This window comes from Cylas formicarius, unplaced genomic scaffold, assembly GCF_029955315.1.
Source record: "Cylas formicarius isolate icCylForm1 unplaced genomic scaffold, icCylForm1.1 PGA_scaffold_10__41_contigs__length_53128322, whole genome shotgun sequence".
NCBI lineage: Eukaryota > Metazoa > Arthropoda > Insecta > Coleoptera > Brentidae > Cylas > Cylas formicarius.
The window spans coordinates 24,885,336-24,904,712 of record NW_026844214.1 but is presented as its reverse complement, the minus strand read 5'-3'; the positions used below and the strand labels follow the sequence as shown (position 1 = coordinate 24,904,712).

Sequence of the window (19,377 nt, the reverse complement as noted above, 5' to 3'; positions counted from 1 at the left end):
AACATATTAAAACGCAGAAAAAAGATGCGTGGAGAGAAGTTAGGACAAAAATTGAAGACAAAATGACTGTACGACTTTCCTTATTTTATTAGAATTATTTTTTTTATAATGAATAATAACGGAAGCGGCAACAGCTCTTATATGCAATAGTTTAAAACATCATGTACCATCAAAATTTTGCGCGCGTTCCGTGAACGCCCTTTGGGCGCGCACGTTTATGAACGCACGGCAGCTGCGCAAAAATCGAAACGCATCTTAATTTAGGAACGATTCTGGAACTGAAATAGAGAAAACAATCGTTTATTTGAAATTTACGATATAACCCTTAACTTGTCTGTGTTGCTGAAGATTTACATTTACTTTCTCGCATTAAGAAACTAGATATAGTTCAAAATTTTAAACTCCATTTCGCTTCGATGTATGGATTTATGTTTCCTATGAAGCAACAAGGTTGGGTGCCCTAATTCGAAACCAGCGAATCGTTTTTTTTTTTCAAAAAGTAGCACGCTGCATCGAAACCATTAAATTTAACGATCCCGTTCTGAACAACAGCGGCGGAAAAAAAATCCGCGATTATTGCGACCGTGACCCCGCTTCGCACATATGTTCTTCCTATTGATATCTTCCGCGAGACGGCGTTGTGCATCAATAAAAATCCGAGTCGCGGAAATTTCCTACAACACCGTTTTACTTTCGTGCATTTACATGTATATGGGACAAGAGAACGTTTTTGAATAACATTTGACCTTACGCCGGAAAAGGAAAAAATAACGAATGCTTTTAACGCGGTAATTGCATATTCGGGCGTAATAGTGGGTTTTTGCCATAACGTTAACAAACTAAATTAAATTAACAACCTACAACTAAGAAACTAATTTGTTAAACACATTGTTAATTTTCCTGGTCGATTAAGTCAAAATTTATTATACAAGCCGAATTTCTGTTGTCTTCGCTTGATAACATCCCATTGTTTATCGCCCTCATCCACAGCAATATCTGCAGCTGCTATAATTAATCTAAAATATGTGATAAACATCCAGAAGGGCTAAACCAATATTGAAGGACATACAGCGAATACTATAATAATTTGGTTTCTGGGTTAGTTCTCAAACTAACCAGCTAATTTGCCAACTAACTAAATACGCTTTTGGGTTGGAGGAATCAGCCGCTTCCCACAAAATAGTAGATAATTAAAGGATGGTGCAGCAAATAACTAGTTTGTACAGATTTTTCAATATTGCTTTTATATTTATATAGTTTCTGCACTATCCAGTTGCCTTTAGTTAATATGATTATTACAATCATTCTAGTTTGAACATTACCACCACCCGTACACCGTATATTTATAACGTTATCGTATCTACCGTATTTTTCGACAAGCACGGTAATTACGTTAATTGTTAAAAAAAAGTGTTGTTAGTAATTTATGTTTTCATATTGTCGGCTATGAATGTATAAGGATTTTAAGTTCTAGTATGTTTTTCATAGTTTTTTCAAAACTTTGGTGTAGGTGCTTACTTAATTTTTTTTTTTTAATTGGAAAAATTATCAAAATGACGGGGCACCCGTAAAGACGAGTTTAATAACCAGTTAATGGAAAAGTTAGAGGACATGTAAATGTGTAACTGGGATTAACGTGCAATAGTGCCACCAAGACTGTGTTGACAAATAGTTACATTTGTTTTTGCTAAAAAACGTTTCTTTTATAAAATATTTTGTTCTGAAAAATATATTTTTATTTAAAAAAAAAATTAATTTGTGTAGAAATATAAACCAATAACTAACAACAATAGTATGTTATGCAGTGCGGTAAACGGTATTTAAGTGTCTTAAAACGATTACCAAACGTATTGCATACTATACTTCTTATGCAACCGTTAGTTTTTGAGTACATTTTTACAAAACAATAGCAATAGATTCAGAATTGACAAACGTCAACATTCAAGCCGTACGGTAATATCTCCGAAAACATCCGATTGCTCCCAAATCCGTGTGGTAATATCCCGGAAATTTCCGAAGTGATTCGGATCCGTGGGAAACGAAACTGACGTAGTAAAAAGACTCGCTAGATCGGTGTATAATTAGGCATTTTACAGTAGGGAGTAGACAGATATAGTAATAAGCATTGAAATAAAGTAAGGATCTAAACCATTCTATTTTCTCACAGACCCCTTTTGAAAATTTAGCTACTGGAGCTACATTTCTACCATCTTCCTTATAATAGTACACTATACAACAAGGTTCGTAAACGACATTTGAGTTACGAGTTTACTTAAAAAGGTTATCAAAACTTTTTCTACAACCGTTAGTTTTTGGGTACATTTTTGCAAAACAACGCAAATACATTCACTGACATGACCGTCAAAATTAACAGACGTCAAAATTCAAGCCGTGCGGAAAACTCTCATGAAACATCCGACTGCGCCCAAACCAATGCGGTAAATTCCCGGAAACGTCCGAAGTGGCTCGGATCCGTGCGACAAGAAACTCACGTGGTAAAGAGACGTTTCCCGCACTCTGGGTCGGTAGGTAATTAGGTGTTTTACAGAAGGGAGTAGAAAAATGTATTTTTCTACTCCCTTCGGTAAAATACTTAATTATACACCGATTTAGCCCGCGGAAAGTCATTTTACCACTTCAGTTTCGTCAAGAAACAGGGTATTAAATTGAAAAAAATATTATTAGTATATAAACAAATATATACTCGATTGTGTTGGCATTGTTATTTGGTATATTAACAAGCTAAATTAGCCTTAATAGATTAAAATTATTAAGATCAGTTGCGTTCATAACATAACATACACGAATCATTGAACGATTAACTCGACCCAATAACATTTGCTAAGGTGTCATCGGGATTTAATAATTTTAATCTTTTCGGGTTAAATTTGCCTTTTAATACACCCTATATCTTAAAAACCGCATGTTTTTCAAGAAGGAATCATAACCTAAAATATTTTTGGAACGCCCTGTATAGAACCAGACTTTGAAAAGTACCTATAAGCATTTCAATTGCATTTTCTCCACGAATCTAGTTTATTCCGAACTTAACCTGCAAACTACATTCGATGGTTGTATGTGTATGTATGTATGTATGTGCGTGTGCGGCGGGAGAAAACGCATCATTCCGCATCCAAGTTTAGCACTAATTCCGACTTTTTCTTGGGCGATAATGGCAATTAGCGGTGCGATAAAGGAAGAAGAGATTCGCACTCTGTCTAGAAAAGTGTAATTCAGTGTTATTGTTGCTCTTCACTGGGTCAAACTCGTCGAGCCATTTTACCGACAGACGCTAACTGAATAACTGTTTTATCACGCCATCTGATATAATTAACATAATAAACACTTGGCTTCTCCTGAACTTAGTTTTGGATTTTTTCGGACCCATCAAATTTGATGAAACACCTCGAGAAACGTAAAACTTGTTTTTATTTTATTTAATCTCTTCAAAAAGTCTTTATTCAAAGAAATTCCCTATTTCATCAATATTGAGGTCTAGCCTTCTGAAACTTCTTACCCTTTGGCTCCACCTAGTTCTATTCCTCAATTTCCGTTTGTCCCTCAAGTACCTTTAGATCGTATACACTCCTGTATTTTATAACTCTAATAATAACCAACCAAAAACTAAGAACGAGAGAAAAAAAGTTAAATAGAAAAGTTCCATAGTTTGGTTTATATTTGGCGGGCCCTAAAATAATTAGGAATTATTCCTATAAAGGAACCCTAATTATTTAATGTTGAATTAATTCTTAGTCGAAGGGGGGTTATTATCATATATTGGGTGGATGTTTTGAATTTCAATTAATACAGGATGATCCAAAATGGCTTAAAAATTATTTTATCGGATCAGACTTTGTATAACGTCTATTCCCGAAATTTGTTGTTACCGAAATAAGCAGAACAATAACATTTTCCTATCCTAATAATGCTATAATGCGGCGGTTAAGTTTTGTTGTTAGTTGGCCATGATTTTGAAGCTATAAAAAATAGAATTAAGAACAAACGATTTCTAAATCGACGTGGTGCTGTGTGGAAATTAGAGCTAATAATATATACTATATATAACAATATAATATATAATAGTATAAAGTAAATGTAATAGTTCCGCTTCTTATACTTTAAAACATCAAGCTTCTTTAGGCCACTTTCAATTCTTCCAAAAAATCGGGAATTGTTCTTTGTGGATATTTTCTCTGATATTCTCTTGGTTAAAGTGACCCGTTTGTTGTTTTCGGTATAACAATTATATATATCCAATCTTCCATTTTCTGAATACAAATCAAATAATAAATCAGATCAATGGTATTTTGTAAAATAACATGCGCAAAAACTGTGAAATTCAAATTTTTTATTAGGTTAAATTTATAGTAGCGCAAAATGATGTTCCACAAACAGGAATGGCTATCGATTTCACGTACGAATTCGGATGACACATCGCGCACAATGCGTATAATAATAATATGTAGATAACTGTATGATATTTGTATGTTTGGTGGTTAACACACCGATTCGAATTTCGAACGTCCGTTTAGCATTTTAACGGTTCTTCTGGTTTCGATTTTATACAACGCGACATCGACCCAAATTTTAAGGACAATTAGCACGATAGAGAAAAATCTGGTGCGTCTAAAAACGCTATCCTGGTGTCCCATTTTTGATGTGTACTTATGAAAAAAATTTATATATAATCAGATTTTGAATAAGCACTGACAAAAATTTCTGAACTTCAAGAGTGGTATCTATATCTAAAAAAAAAGTCCTTGCATTTGGTTCACCTACCTTACAAAACAAGAAAATGGTGAAACTATTTTTTACGATAGTAATTTATATGTAGAAAAATGGCGATGTGAAATTTTAAATGCTTGTTGATATATTTTATAAGTGTTGGTACTATTTTGAAATTGACATGAACATTTTCTGGAAAATATTCCGTGGGTAAAATGAATATTAAAAAATGCCGTTAGTTTTTGTTAAGTTCTACAATATTCTACAACGGTAATTAAAGCAAGGTATAAAGAATTAACTTTTTTTATTCATTTTCAAAATTGCAAGAAAATGTTGATCATTTTAAATGTACTTTATATTATTTGCAAGACAATTAAACGGTTTCGCTATACATTGTGTAGAATTTTATAAATTCATATTGTAAGATTGTTAGATTTTTATATAATTGGTTTGAAGAAGGAATGTTATAGCTAAAATGAACATTAAGTGTTATATTTTGTAATACTTGCAAATATGTATTAAATAACGAAAATGCATTAAAAAATGTATTGTAAATTAAATACTCAGTTTTCGGTAAAACGTTCTGCATTTATAAATAACTGACATTAGGAGACTGACCAAGATCAAGATATTTTTAAAACACTACCCTTTTGTAAATCTATATTACCAATTTTTCCTTCGACATGAATTATTTGTTGTTTTTTTAACATTATGTACTTTATTTGTTTATGAAAATTCATGACATAACGTGATTTACGTTTTCCCTACTTTCCACAACAAGAGCTGTGTTATCGACAAACTCATAATATCTTGCTATTATATCGGCATATCTAAAACTGGGAGCAAATTACGGGTAAGAGACGACAAACCACCGAGCCTTGCGGCACCCCAGAACCATTCGAGAGTTTATTACTTAATTTAACACACTCGAATATATATCTTAAATAGGAGTCAATTAGTTTCAATTATTCAATAATGTCTGAAATGGTTTCAGATATCTGAATAAAATCTACACCACACATACCTTTGATTGCTTCATGAAAATTATTATTGACAAAATTTAAGTTCAAAATGTTTTTTCCATAAAAATAAATAAATCGAAATTTTGGCCAAAAGTTAGTTACTTATTATTTTAAGTCTTCTAACAACTTGTAACATCGTGTGTTTTAAAGTAGAATTTTTAGAAAACGAGATTATAAAAATCGGTAAGTTATTTATAAAAAACACTATGAAAACGATAAATATCATCTATAATCATTTATAAATTATTACATTTATAAAGTATAATTGATTTAAATTGATTTAAAATATATTTTTTCTACTCCCTTCTCCTACTCCACTGATCGGAGCCCCTACGGACATTTCAGGGACCGCATGGGTTTGGGAGCAATCGGATGTTTTCGGAAATTTTACTGAACGGCTTGAATTTTGACGTTTGCCAATTCTGACAGTCATGTCAGTGAATATATTCTTGTTGTTTTGCAAAAAAAACTTTGGTTTTTAGTGTCATCATTCGAATTGCATTACACCTATGCCGAAAAACATCTCGATGCACTGCCAATAAAGATCTAATGAATCTGAACCTTCTTCTTCACCTCATTCATATAAATAGAAGCCATGATTTTCTTGATGCAAGTATTATCGAATACTTAGAATTAAAGAAAGATTTTTTTTGAATTTTAAATTATCATCCTTAGCACGTGACAATGAATTATAATTTGAGTAACTTGAATAACTTTGAGTAACCTTACGAAACTCTTCTCCATGTTTAATGATTTTTTTATATTCGAAAATTGTAAATTATTTTTTAGTAAGGTTCTTACGACCTAGTTTTAATTTTATGTTGTATGTAGCAAGGTGGATATTGTTCAGCGATTATAAAAAATAAAATTTATTATTTGGAAGGCGGATTTCAGATTGTAATACAAAATAAAAATATATGTGTTTTTGATTACAAACTAATATATGTGGTTGTCCAAATCCAGTCCAGACATTACACCTACCTTTTTTTTTAACTTTTTCAGAATTTTGAAAAATTTTATAGATGTAAAAGTTTTTCAAGTTCTGGAATTATAAATTGTAGTTGTATAGATGTCTAACTGTACCTCAATTATTAATAATAAGAATAAAACCAATGAAATAATTAAAATTAATAAATAAATGTGGAAGTTCTATTAGTTAATGAAATGAAAGTAATTCAAACAACTGCTGACCTGCAGACGTCCATGGGATGTTTTTCCCATGCGGTCCGAACTAGTGAACACTAGATAAATTTAGTGACTACTCGATCTTTTGAATGCACACCCGGCGTGTCATCCAGTAGATAAATTTGCGTTTATTTTTGAAACTGTCGTTAACTTTATGGAAATGATCCAAAAAGTTGGATTTCGTTAGAATATTTATTTTTGTATTTCCGAAAAATAAATAAAAAAGACATTTTTAAATTATTTTTAGAGCCCACGCATTTTTTCCTTCTACCTATTTTTAACAGATTAAATAAAAATATTTTACCTAAGATTGATAGATGAACAGGGCATCGCGTATATATACAAAATTTAAAAATGTATATAATATATGCGACTTTTTTATTTAACTTTTTTTCCATCGTTCGTAGTTTGTTAGTTAAGTGGGTAGGAAATGTTATTTCGGATTGTGTAGCTACTGAGTTTGAAAGGTTAATTTCACCTGGACCAGTGTCCATTATTTGAAAAACATAGCATAGGAACAATATCTGGTGGTGACGGTGATATGGAAATGGTTTGTGGAAGGCGCTATTACATGGCGGCATGCATGTAATTGTCATTGGATTTACTAATTCAACAGCTCTTCTATTGTTTATTTTTTACATTGACTCATTTTACAAGACCTATAAGTTAGCTATAAAACTGAACATACATAAAATAAACCCAAATGGTCTTCCTAAGTCAAAAAAATGCTATCTTTGTAATTTAGAACTGCTCCTGTTTTACGAATTGTCGAATTATGTTATAACTTACTTACCTAGCAGATCAGTTCTTTCGTCTTCCAGATATTCCTGCGCCGCATCGATGAAACAATCTGCGTCATACTTGACTGCGCACGTGACCAACCCCGCGTAAGATGTCAAGACGCGGCTTTTTCGCGAGCTTTTCCGATTCTCGTCCGCGACGGTCCCATTGTTGAGCTGGGTGCACCCGATCGCACAAACTAGACACGAGAAAACCAAGAAACGTTCTCCGAAAGACATGGCGGATGCACGTAAAAAATAATTCACCGGATGCTGGATCGGTCGGTTCGGTGGCGGATCTGTTTCGATTACCGTCCGGACGTTGATGGCATCCGCGCGAATGTAAGACGCGCCGAAAAAAGTGGGATGTATTTATATAAGGAAACGGGTGAGATCAGAGAGATGCTTTATGTCGCCGGAGGAGGAAGTTATGTGGAACGACCGACCGGCGTGAGCCCGGATCCTCGGTATACCGGTTTTGTTTGCGCACAATATCGGCTGAGAAAATACTTATTAACGAGGAGATTCAATCATTCGAATTGTTTAATTTGGATTTTCGGCGGTGTCATGCGAGCTCGTTTCATTAGGCAGTACATAAAAACTTGTAGGAATGTAAATGTTTGGTCGAATTTACCTAAATTTGTTTGAGTAACTGTAAGGTGGGTTTTTGAGTGTGTCAAAATTAAAATCAAACTGAAGAGGAAGGATCGTTGCGCTTCAGATTTTACCTGCTCCTTTAATTCGAACTAAGGTACTCCTACCCCCTTAACTCAGAAATTACGAACGATAAAAAAAAATAAAATAAAAAAGTCGCATTGTTTCATCCACATTTCTTAATTTTTTATATACACATGGTATTCTCTTCATCTGGAGTAAATACTAGTCTTCTTATTTTAAATATAATTGTTTTATTGATTCCCAGGAAAATTCTAGATATACACTCGCCACGAAAAGTAGCGCATAATTTTAAAAACTTAAGAAAAGTTTTGAACAAAAGATTTTTTTAGAAAAACATTATTTGTGATACGTCTAGGATCTACTTTAAGTTGGAAAAATTACTTTCAATTCTAGCGAATAAGAGACAATTTTTATTTTCAACATTTGCAAGTTAAATTTTTTGCGTGCAGTAGATTTTTTGCATTAAAAAAGTGCATTAGACTATTTTGACCTAAAATAAATAACTGTCAATTCGATTAGGAACAGATTAAGAGAATTTGGAATAAGAGCCAGAATACCTGTTACGGCTTCCTTGTTAACCAGGGCTCATCGTGTGGCATGTTAAAGATTCGTTACAGAACATGTTAATTGGGATATTAATGACTCGGTTCTTTTTAAGGATGAGTCAAGGTATTCACTTTTCGGATACACCTATTCCAGTTTACAGACATGCAGAGGATCGTAACATAAGAGCAGGCAGAAATTTTGAAGGTTACTCGATTATGATTTGGGGAGGTATTTGTTATCAAGGCGAAACAGAGTTGGTAGTTTTTTGTAGGGTATTTGACTGTTATACAAGAGAAGTTCTTGAGGAAAAAGTAGTACCGTTGGTATAGATTATTACTACGGTAAAAATTGTTGCTCCGCGGTATTGATTTTCCGCGCATACCTCTACATTTTACCCATTAACCTCAGTTTGCGCCATTTTTTTTACCACGGCGATTTCCACACATTTAAATCATTTTGCCAGAACACTTAACGAGATTTACACATATTTTGAGAAAATACTGCCGTAAAAATGCCGCTTCCAAACTTAATAGCGACCATGTTGGTTAGTGAATGCCGCAAGGTCATTATTCAACATTTTCTGGCTTTTCTGGATATCTACGATGTAAATAGTATATTATACAAGTTTGGTAAACGGCATTTAAAAGTTTACCAAATATGTTGCATACGATACTTTTTCTACAACCGCTACTTTTTCAGCACCTTTTTACAAAACAACGCGAATACATTCACTGACATGACCCTCAGACCGTCAAAATAATAACTCAGAAATGTCCGAAGTAGCTCGGATCCGGGGAAAACGAAACTGACGTGATAAAATAGCACTTTCCCTAGAACGGTGTATAATTAGGTATCTTACAGAAGGCAGTACAAAATAGTGTACTATGCAACAAGTGAGGTGAACGGCATTTGAGTCACTAGTTTATTTTGCACGTCAGAATTGACAAACCTTAAAATTCAAGACGTGCGGTAAAATCTCCGAAAATATCCAAGTGCTCCCAAACCCGTGCGATAATATCCCGGAAATGATCGAAGTAATTCGGATCCGTGAGACACGAAACTCACGGAGTAAAGTGACGCTTTCTGCACACTAGATCGGTGTATAATTAGGTATTTTACAGAAGGGCATAGAAAAAAAAACTTTTCGAAATAGTTATTCATATTTTTCTAACTGCTTTCCTACTAGCAGAGCTAACTAAGATATCTGTTTAATTTTGCTTGTGGACACAAATATCTATAAATCAATGTTCAACTTAAGTTTATCTTATAATATCGTGTTTTAAAGGGTTAGTTTACGTCAATTTACGAACAAAACACTACGAATACGAAATAAACACATTTTAAAAGTGCCATTATCGCAAAACTTAATTAAGTTAATATTAATAATGATAATAATAATTTTCAGTCTAAAAACCGATTTTTCAGGAAATCTTTACGCGGAATTGAAGAGATTCAAATTTTATTAGGTTTGGTAAATTTCCCAAACAATTTCAGTTACACGGATGTTGGCGGGTGACAATTTTTGATTTACGCCAACGTCGCGAACTGCACCCACAAATAAGTGTGTCACTAGGGGCACAATTAATCAACGCGCATGAGGAAAAATTTTTATCGTGCATATATGCGCGCGATAAAAGTGTCAATATCTTAGTTTTACCTCATTGTTGAAAATTAATTACGTCTACTACGCGGATAGCACCGCCACGTTTAGACAAATTGGTGCCCATTAAGAAAATTCATTTTTGTGGGAAATGATAGATCATCATCATATTTGGCACTGTGACTTGTGGGCGCGATCCCACAGTAACATAAAATCTGTTTTCTCCACAGAAGTTAATTTTGGGGGGGTGGGGGACATTGCAATTCCAGTTTTTGATGAATTCCGTATTTCAGTTTTTAAGAGGTACGCACCTCGAATCGTTCCTAGATTAAGGTCACGCTAGTTTGCATACATTGGAAAGAACAGTGGCGAATGAAAGCACTGTGACATCAGCGTTACTACAGGTAGTTTATTAGAATAATGAATATAATAATAATTTTATATAAATATTATTTTTTTAAAATATACTATTTACAATACAACTTAATTTGTAAATTTTAATCATTATGATCCGAGTCGTCTACGAGACAAGAGAAATAATAAGAAACACTCCACTTTTACAATCCACTGCCTTTATTTTGTCTTGAAAGCGGATTTCAACGTCCCTCATTTTCAAAGTGGAGTTACAACAAAAGTTACGACAAAAAATATTGTGCAAAGAGGTTTACTTAAATTCACAATCTGTAGTAGCTCTTTTTTTAGTATATCTTTCTGAAATTTCTTCGAATTTAAAGTATGTTATGTCATTACTTCTCATTGTGTATTATTCTTCTGAGATTACAGTCTTTTTATTTTCATTTACTATTTATTATATTTGAAAAAAATAGTCCATTTTCACATAATGGAGCGTAAGGATAAACCAAAAAAACTCTCAGCCTTCTCCAGCAACTGAAAATATTAAGATCTACAGTCACACTGCAGAAGAACCAACGGTTTATCAGTTGGAAGCAAATGATAAAACTCATAAGGTTCTGAAAACCACCACTAGCAACACATATTTTTTTTTTAACTTTAAAACTAAAATTGAAGATAGAGTTAACATTGTGGGATCGAGAATTCCCTTACATAAAACTAGGGGAAAACTTTTTGAACAAATATGTTAACAAAAAGTGCCCAAATCCCTTCAACCTAGTTACTTATTTTACTTGCTCATTTTACAATAAAGGAAATAAAATGACTCAAAACACCCTTATAACATAGTTTAATTTCCAGAAAGAAACCAACGTATCTCTAAGAGCGAAGGGCGTAAAATTCGATTAACGTCGTGAATCGAGAATTTGGAGGATCCTTCTGGTTTTAAAGTTTTGAAAAAAAATTTGTTCACTTCAAGACTGTATAAATGTTTTAAAAGTTTGGCGACACGAATTGCTTTTTTTCTCCGAACTTTATAGGCAAGTGTTGCCAGATTGGACAATTAAAAAGATAGTGTACCAAAGTCTCTAGGTTGTCCTCTAGTAATACTTAATATATACTTAACTTAATACTCAGTAGGTTAACTTGCAGGTATAATACTCATGCATTTGATAGGAGTAGAAAAGGATAAAGGGTAGAAGTTAGACGCCTATCCGTTTCTTGAAGCTTTTTAAAATAAAGGCAAATCAGCTTTTTCAAATTTTTGATAAATAAATGGCTTAATATATCCGGGGACCATGGCGCGCAATAGAACGATTGATGTAATGATAAATATTATAATCTTAGTTTTTACCATGGATGATAATAAAAAATAACAAACAAGAAAAAGCATTTCACTAAAAACAAAAATGCAAGTGATTTCGAGATTAAATACTGGTGCGTCAATCACCAAACGGACATTTTTATCCAGTAAAGAAAAACGGGCACCAGGAAAAGCTGTAAAAAACATTTTTCTGCGGCGAACATTTAGACAGATGTTTGGAAAAACACACGGAAGGGGAAATGATCAATAAAAGAGTTTTGGCAAAACTACATTATCAAGAATGCTGAAAGAAACACAAAACTTTCTTGGAATGAGGCCCCAGAAAAATCTTCGAAATGGCTGACCATCTTAGCTTAACTTCCTTCCATTTTAACAATCCAATTAATTATCTACTTAAATACATTATATACTAGACTAACTCGTCCTCTTTCAGTTGATGTAATACGGATTATAAAAGTTTTATTTCGTACAAAAAAAGGGTGAATTATAAGTCCTGGTACAAGCAGACTTAGACTTAGTTTATCACTTAATATAAGGCTGTTTAGACAGGTTTTAGTTTTCACCTTATGGTCTTGTGTGTCTAATCTAAATATGCCGTTATATTTTCGATCATTGTTTGAACATTCAATTGTACTGTTCAAATCATTTGCTGAACACGATTTCACTTCTCGAACAGTTGACACGTTTATTTGCAAATTGTTTCCTACTAAAGAAACACGTTAATATGGCAAAATATACCAGCGTTGAATATCGATCGGAATTGGTAATTGGTAAAGGTCTCATTTACTTACCACCAAATGTTACCGTAAGAAGAAAATCCAATTTCAAATGTAATGAACGATTATTTTGAAGCTATATCACAATGCATAGCAATGAACAATAAAAAAAATATTTTCAGACACATATTCAAGGAGATCAAATAATACCTTAACAGATTTTTTCCCCTATTTTACCTGTTTCTTTTCTTCTGTTGGTAAACGAGAAAATTAAGTTGCTTTCTTTTTAAAATTGAATCGTGAATTTCTAAGACCAGGGCTTTGATTTTGTTTGCGTATTTCAAAATGTACAATTTAATTTACCCCATGCTCGAAATTAGGTTAAAAAATTGCAGTTAAAAAAAGTAGTTTAATTTTATTATTTTTCGGAGCGATTCTTGTGGCGTCATCTATGTTCAAAAGGGCGAATCATCAATAAGAAAAGTCAAAATAGAAACGAGCCCTAAAACACCGCAATTTAAAGGAAATTGCAGTAAGCCTATGCACATTCTTAGGTTGACAAATACTTGTTTAGATGTTTATTTTTTGGTTATTTTTTTTGTTTCAAATAAAAGTTTCTGAGTATTTCTTTGTGCAGACTCAACAATGTGAGTTCGTGAATGATTCCGAATTTATTTCATACTATGAACGACATTGTAAAACTATTTTCAACATGCAAATGCGCGTTCAACAACCAATAACATGACCGCTGACAGATCGTCAAGAAGTGTGGATGTGGTATTTTTACGCCAGTATTTTTTCAAAATGTTCAGATAACATTAAATATTCTGGCAAAAAGAAGTTAGGTGTGTGGGGATCACTGTTGCAGGTGCAGTGCAGGTTAGTGTGAGAAATGTCGAGGTACCCGCGGAAGATCATTCCCTTCTCTTCCATATCATAGCCAGCTGAGGCGCATGAATTTTGACGTAGTAGCATAGTAGGGCCATTATATTATTTACTAGCTATAATGATTAACACAAATAATGAAAAACATATGTCTTGAGGTTTGAACTTTAGAGATTAATAATCAAAATTAATTGGCAACCCATTGCAGTGGTAATAAGTCCGCTGAAACAGTTTTCATGCTTGAGCTTTTTAAACGCGGGGTTGCAGGATTTTTCAACCCGACACCGCGGCAAATCTTATTGCCTGGCTTATCGCTGTCATTACTTCATCCCGAAAAAAGATACTTTGGCACAATAAGCATTTAATACAAAAAAAAAACAAAAATCCGGAATAATTTCGTGTCATGATTGAGCGCGAGCAACAGCGATGTTCAATTTTTCCAAATATCTTGAGTACCGTAAACGAGAACCATAAATACCAAAATTCTAGCTTTCGATGCGGTCTGCAATACTGTTTAAACGAATTTTAATTCACGGCTAATAGTTTTCTCCCGAAAAGAACAATTTGCTTAAATGTCAATGTCCCATTTAAGTCGCATGTCCCGGGACATGCGGATGAATATTCTTAGGATATACGTTAACGTATATACTAAGAATATACTGTAAAATACTTCCCAGGGATATCCTCTGAATGGATAGCTTGCGAATTTACTGTACGCGATATACCACAGATATCCTCTAAATAGATGGCCTAAAGATATCCCCTAAAAAGTTAAATTTTGAAGAACAGAAAGAAAATACTTAGTTTTTTTAGAATTGTGGTGTTTTGGGAAACATTTTATTGGCAAATCCTAAAAAAAACCGGAATCAAACCGTTAAAAGCAACTTGTTTTTATTATTTTTGGACACGAACGACACAAGAAACGCTTTTTTAATAAAAATATCACAGAAAATACGGATTCATCTAAGTAAAAAAATTACAAAAACGTAAAACTAATATATTTGTTTATAAGATCCCATTTGACAACACTGTTCGGCTGCAACCAATGACGCAACTACTCGCGGTCGTGCCGAACTCGCTCGAATCTCGCCGGCTTCTCTTCCGTCTCGTCGTCCGCCATCTTTTCAGCCTTGTTTTTGTTGGCGGTATAAGTATACGGCGACTTGGCCTCTATTTTGAGTATTTTGTGTGCTGTGCTTACTGCTTTCATTTCATTTATTTTTTTATGGTGTTATTATTACTGAAGAACTAAGAATTCATGTATAATAAATAATATAAGATTTGATAAATTCTAAGCTGAACGAACCATTGTTGTGTAGTCTACCAACATCATGCCTTGTTACTTTCGAAAAATCGATGAAATCGAATTTTTCGAAAGTATCTATACGCGCTTGGAAACGAAACTTATATCTCGGCAACGGTAGTTCCTAGGGGACCGCCATTGGTACAGAAATGATCAGCGTCGTTTTTTTTTCTGTTCTCCGTTTCTCTGTAGACCTGGCATTAATTGGCTATATCTTTTGAACAGTTTGCAACATGGTCTTCAAATTTGGCTTCTTTTAAGCCGTGCACTAGCTACACAAACCAGTAAAAAATAAGTCTGATCAAACCAAGGAGTCCATCTTTTTTTCAGATTTTCTACTGTTTTTTGGACATTAATATGAAACACGATAAGTGTCCGAAATTTGAAGCCATCCGCTTAAAATTTGACAGATGTATAGAGCTCAGCTCCGTAACGAAGGCTACTGAAACTGGGGAGGCCGGGGGTCGGGAAGTATTTATAAAAATTTAAAAACTGCACTTGCAGGGTATCGAGAAAATAAATATTTCTCCAAGACGGTATATGCGATCGAAGAAATTCTTTAACCAAACGACGCGCAAGATCCGGACCAAAAACCTTTATTCTTGATTTGCAAAAAAACTGAAAATTGGTCTCCCTTTGTAATGATAATTGACTATAACAAGAAGGCTGTGATTCTGTTGCCAGTTTTTTTTACATAGCTATATAGCCCTTTATGGACAGCTAAAACTTTTGTATTTAAAGTTTTCAGGTATTTTACAGGGTGATCGGGGTATTTCGTACTATATTCAAAAACGTCATAAGTGACCCAAATATGTAGCTATCGATTTTAAATTTGGCAAGGAAGCAAAAGCATATTTTAAAAAAAATAATTTTTTCAAAATTTTGAAAAATTTTCTTTAAATATTTTGGCTTCCAGAAAAACATGATTTTCTCAAAAACTATTCAACCGATCAGAACACTTTTAGAACCAGAAAATACGGGAGATCGAGTTGACTTTTATTTCAGACATTTTTTCGATTGTATACAGACCTTGAAAATCGTTCTTTTCGCTATTAAATTATTAGCCGTAAATCAAAATGCGTGAAAAATATGGCAGATTGGTTTAAACAATGTAATAAGCCACATCGAGAGCTACAATTTTTGTATTTACGGTTTTCGTCTATCACATACGCTGTTCGAGATGACGTTATTGATTATTACGGCGTATTTCATGGTTTCAGAAAACAAATATTTTCTTGAAAATCACTTACTCGATTGGAAAAAATCAAAGACCAGGAAATGTGGGAGGTCCAGGGCTATCACCCTATTTCGAACATTATTTGAATTATATACAGGATGTGTCGATTATTGGCAGAAAATCTAAAAGTTCGTATCGCAAACTGTGTCGAGAGAGAGTTTCAGGTTTTGTCAATTATACAGGGTGTGCGAGATATTTAAAAAAATATCATTCGGCAACGCTATTATTTGTAAAAACTTTAATATTTACCGAAGTTTGCCGTAACTTTGAAGTTCGAAGAGATGTGAAGGGCACTTTATACAGGGTGTGTTCACAATAAAATGACAATCGATTTTGCGAAAGTTCCATAGTGGTCCGCAGCAGCACGATAGAAAAGCAATGCGTCCCTCAAGGACAAAATCCCCCAATTGGCTTCCTTTTGAAATTAAAATCTGGTCCGCGCTACATTCTCCGAATTTTCCCCGCTCAACGACGATTTTTCGAAAGCAATCTTGTTACTTTCGAAAATCGATGACCTTGCTATGAAACACGATAAGAGTCAGAAATTTGAAGCAATCGACTTCATATTTGGCACATATATGCAGCTTTGCCCCGTGACAGTATCTATTGGAAATGGGTGGGTCGGGGGGCCGGGAAATATTCTAAAAAAATAAAAAATCGCGCGTGTAAGGGTCTACGAAAAACATTATTTCTCAAAAACTGTTTACGAGATCAAAAAAATTCTTGAACCAGAAGAAGCAGAAGATACGCTCTATAAACTTTTATTCTTGACAATTTTTCAAAAACACACAGGGCAAATTCAAAAAAACTGAAAAATTGGTCCCCCTATTATTGAACATTGGTTATAACTGAAAGACTATGATTCAGATCTTACTTTCTTTTATATTGCGATATAGCCCGCATAGATAGCAAAAACTTTTGTATTTAAGGTACAGGGTGTTCCCGATATTCCGTGCTAAATGCGAAATGTGTTAAGTGTAATAAATTTGCAGATATCAACTTCAAATTTCGCAGAGAAGTAAAAGTCCGTGTCCACATTTAAACTGTAGAAATTGGGCGCAATCAAATATTACCAAGTATTTCTTAAATATATTAGAATTTTTTTTGGTAATTTTAGCTTCCAGAAAAATATGTTTCCCTCCATAATCGTTCATCCGATTGGCAAAATTCTTTAACCGGCAGACACAGAAGATCCAGTTCAATAACATTTATTTCAGGCGTTTTTTTCGATTATATACAGGGTTTTCAAATTATAGGCAAAAATCTAAAAGACCTAGAAAATTGTTTTTTTACAGAGTAAATTATTAGTCGCAAATCAAAAATCGTAAAAAATATTGGTTCAAAACTTATTTTCTCGAAAACCATTTACTATTTTCAAAAAATTCTTGAACCAGGACGCGTGGAAAATCCAGGGCTATAACCTCTACTTCGAACAATCATATCATATACAGGGTGTGTCTTTTATGGGTAAAAAATCTAAAATATCCTAAAAATTTCGGTTTTTGTGGCTAAATTATAGGCGATAAATGAAAAACCGTTAAAGATGGGATAATTTTATTTGAACAGTATCCTAATGCGTGTGGTGAGAGAGTTTCGGGTTTCGTCAATTAAAAAGGGCGCGAGATATTTGAAAAAATATATACCGATGTTTGCTGAAGTTCGACGAGATGTAAAGGACATTTTATAAAGTTCCAGAGTGGTCCGCAGGAGCAGGATAGAAAACAATGCGTCCCTTTACCACACAAAATCGCGAAGTTCTTTCCTTTTATAATAAAAAGCTGCTTCGCGCTACGCGCTACGCAGCCCAGTGACGATTTTTGGAAATCAATCTTATTTTTTATTATCTTGCTAGGTCAATGAAATAGCAAGATCAGGCGGCGGCAGCAGTTATGAGTTTGTAAAACAGGCTCTGACCCCGCTGATTTCAAATGAACTTGCAATGAAAATTAATTGGTTGGGCATAAAGGAAGAGGAGAAATTTTTAATATTAAAATTGGGAAAATTAATACTTGGTAAGTAGGTATTATGATTTTTAAAAATAAATAGGACGTAAATGTAATATAAATAAAGTATAAGAAATAAAATTTAATAAAATATATGTTTTTTGAGCAGTTAAATTTAGTCATACAAAACCAAAATAATTTTTTATTTAAGTAAGCAATGTTAGAGAAAATCTCTCAGAAGAAAATGATATTTTTGGTTATATAGTATAGTTAGTATATTTTTTTGGATGCGAGAATCACCCCCCAAAAACAAAGTATTAATTTTAGGAATCACCCTGCATAGCGTACAATTTTTACATGAAAACGATTTTCTTACTTTTCAAGGCTTGTTTTCATGATAGTAGGTACCATCTTGAGCAAAAAAAAACTAAGAAAATTTTTAGGTTAACAAAAAATATTGCATGAAAACTGAAACTGAAATGTCATATTTGTTCGAGTTTTTTTTTGCGCGTGATAGTACCTACTCTCATGAAAGATATCTTATCGATGATACTTTAATGAGGTTTGTATTTAATGGAATTAAATACATAAATGTATACATCATCGTGGAAATTAGCATCTAAGATCACTTTCATGAGAGTACTATCAGCGTCAAACCTTCTTTTTTGAACATATAAGATACCAGTCTCGTTTTTATTTTTTTTTATAAAGTAGATATATAAAACCTGTCTTTCTCAGTATTAAAATATTTTCAGATGAGGACAAGTAGGCAAACACATCACAAACATCAAAAGAATGTGAGAATTCAATAGCGGCTTGGCTGAAAAGAGCTACTTTCACCAAAGAATGACAGGAAACCTGTCATACATTAGTTAATAAAAAAATGTGTATAAAACGTATTTTATTAATGGTATCAATCACCAGTCCTTCACTTTTACCATCAAAAGCAAAATTAAAGATTAAATATTAATTGAGAACAACTTGTGGCTTTCAAATATCCATACCATATCCAATGGGTTAATTCCATCACACGCGAGTACCAAATACTGGGATAGAATGGTTGTAGTCGTAAACTGTGTATAT

At 33.4% G+C, this 19,377-nt stretch overlaps 1 protein-coding gene and 1 long non-coding RNA gene across 4 annotated transcripts in view; one reads left to right on the top strand and one right to left on the bottom strand.

Annotated features, from left to right (window-relative positions):
- Nucleotides 1-8,063, bottom strand: part of LOC132708155 (uncharacterized) — a 44,627-nt gene extending 36,564 nt beyond the window's left edge. For all 3 annotated transcript variants that reach the window (XM_060680292.1, XM_060680293.1, XM_060680294.1), the window contains exon 1: nt 7,726-8,063. In XM_060680292.1, coding sequence (XP_060536275.1) covers nt 7,726-7,951 — 226 coding nt within the window. In that variant the 5' untranslated portion in view covers nt 7,952-8,063. The remainder of the gene's footprint in view (nt 1-7,725) is intronic.
- Nucleotides 8,064-13,499: 5,436 nt separating this feature from the next.
- On the top strand, nt 13,500-19,133 carry LOC132708251 (uncharacterized). Its single transcript, XR_009619885.1, has 3 exons — nt 13,500-13,805; nt 18,204-18,363; nt 19,050-19,133. It is a non-coding gene; the product is annotated as an uncharacterized LOC132708251 (long non-coding RNA).
- Nucleotides 19,134-19,377: the final 244 nt, after the last annotated feature.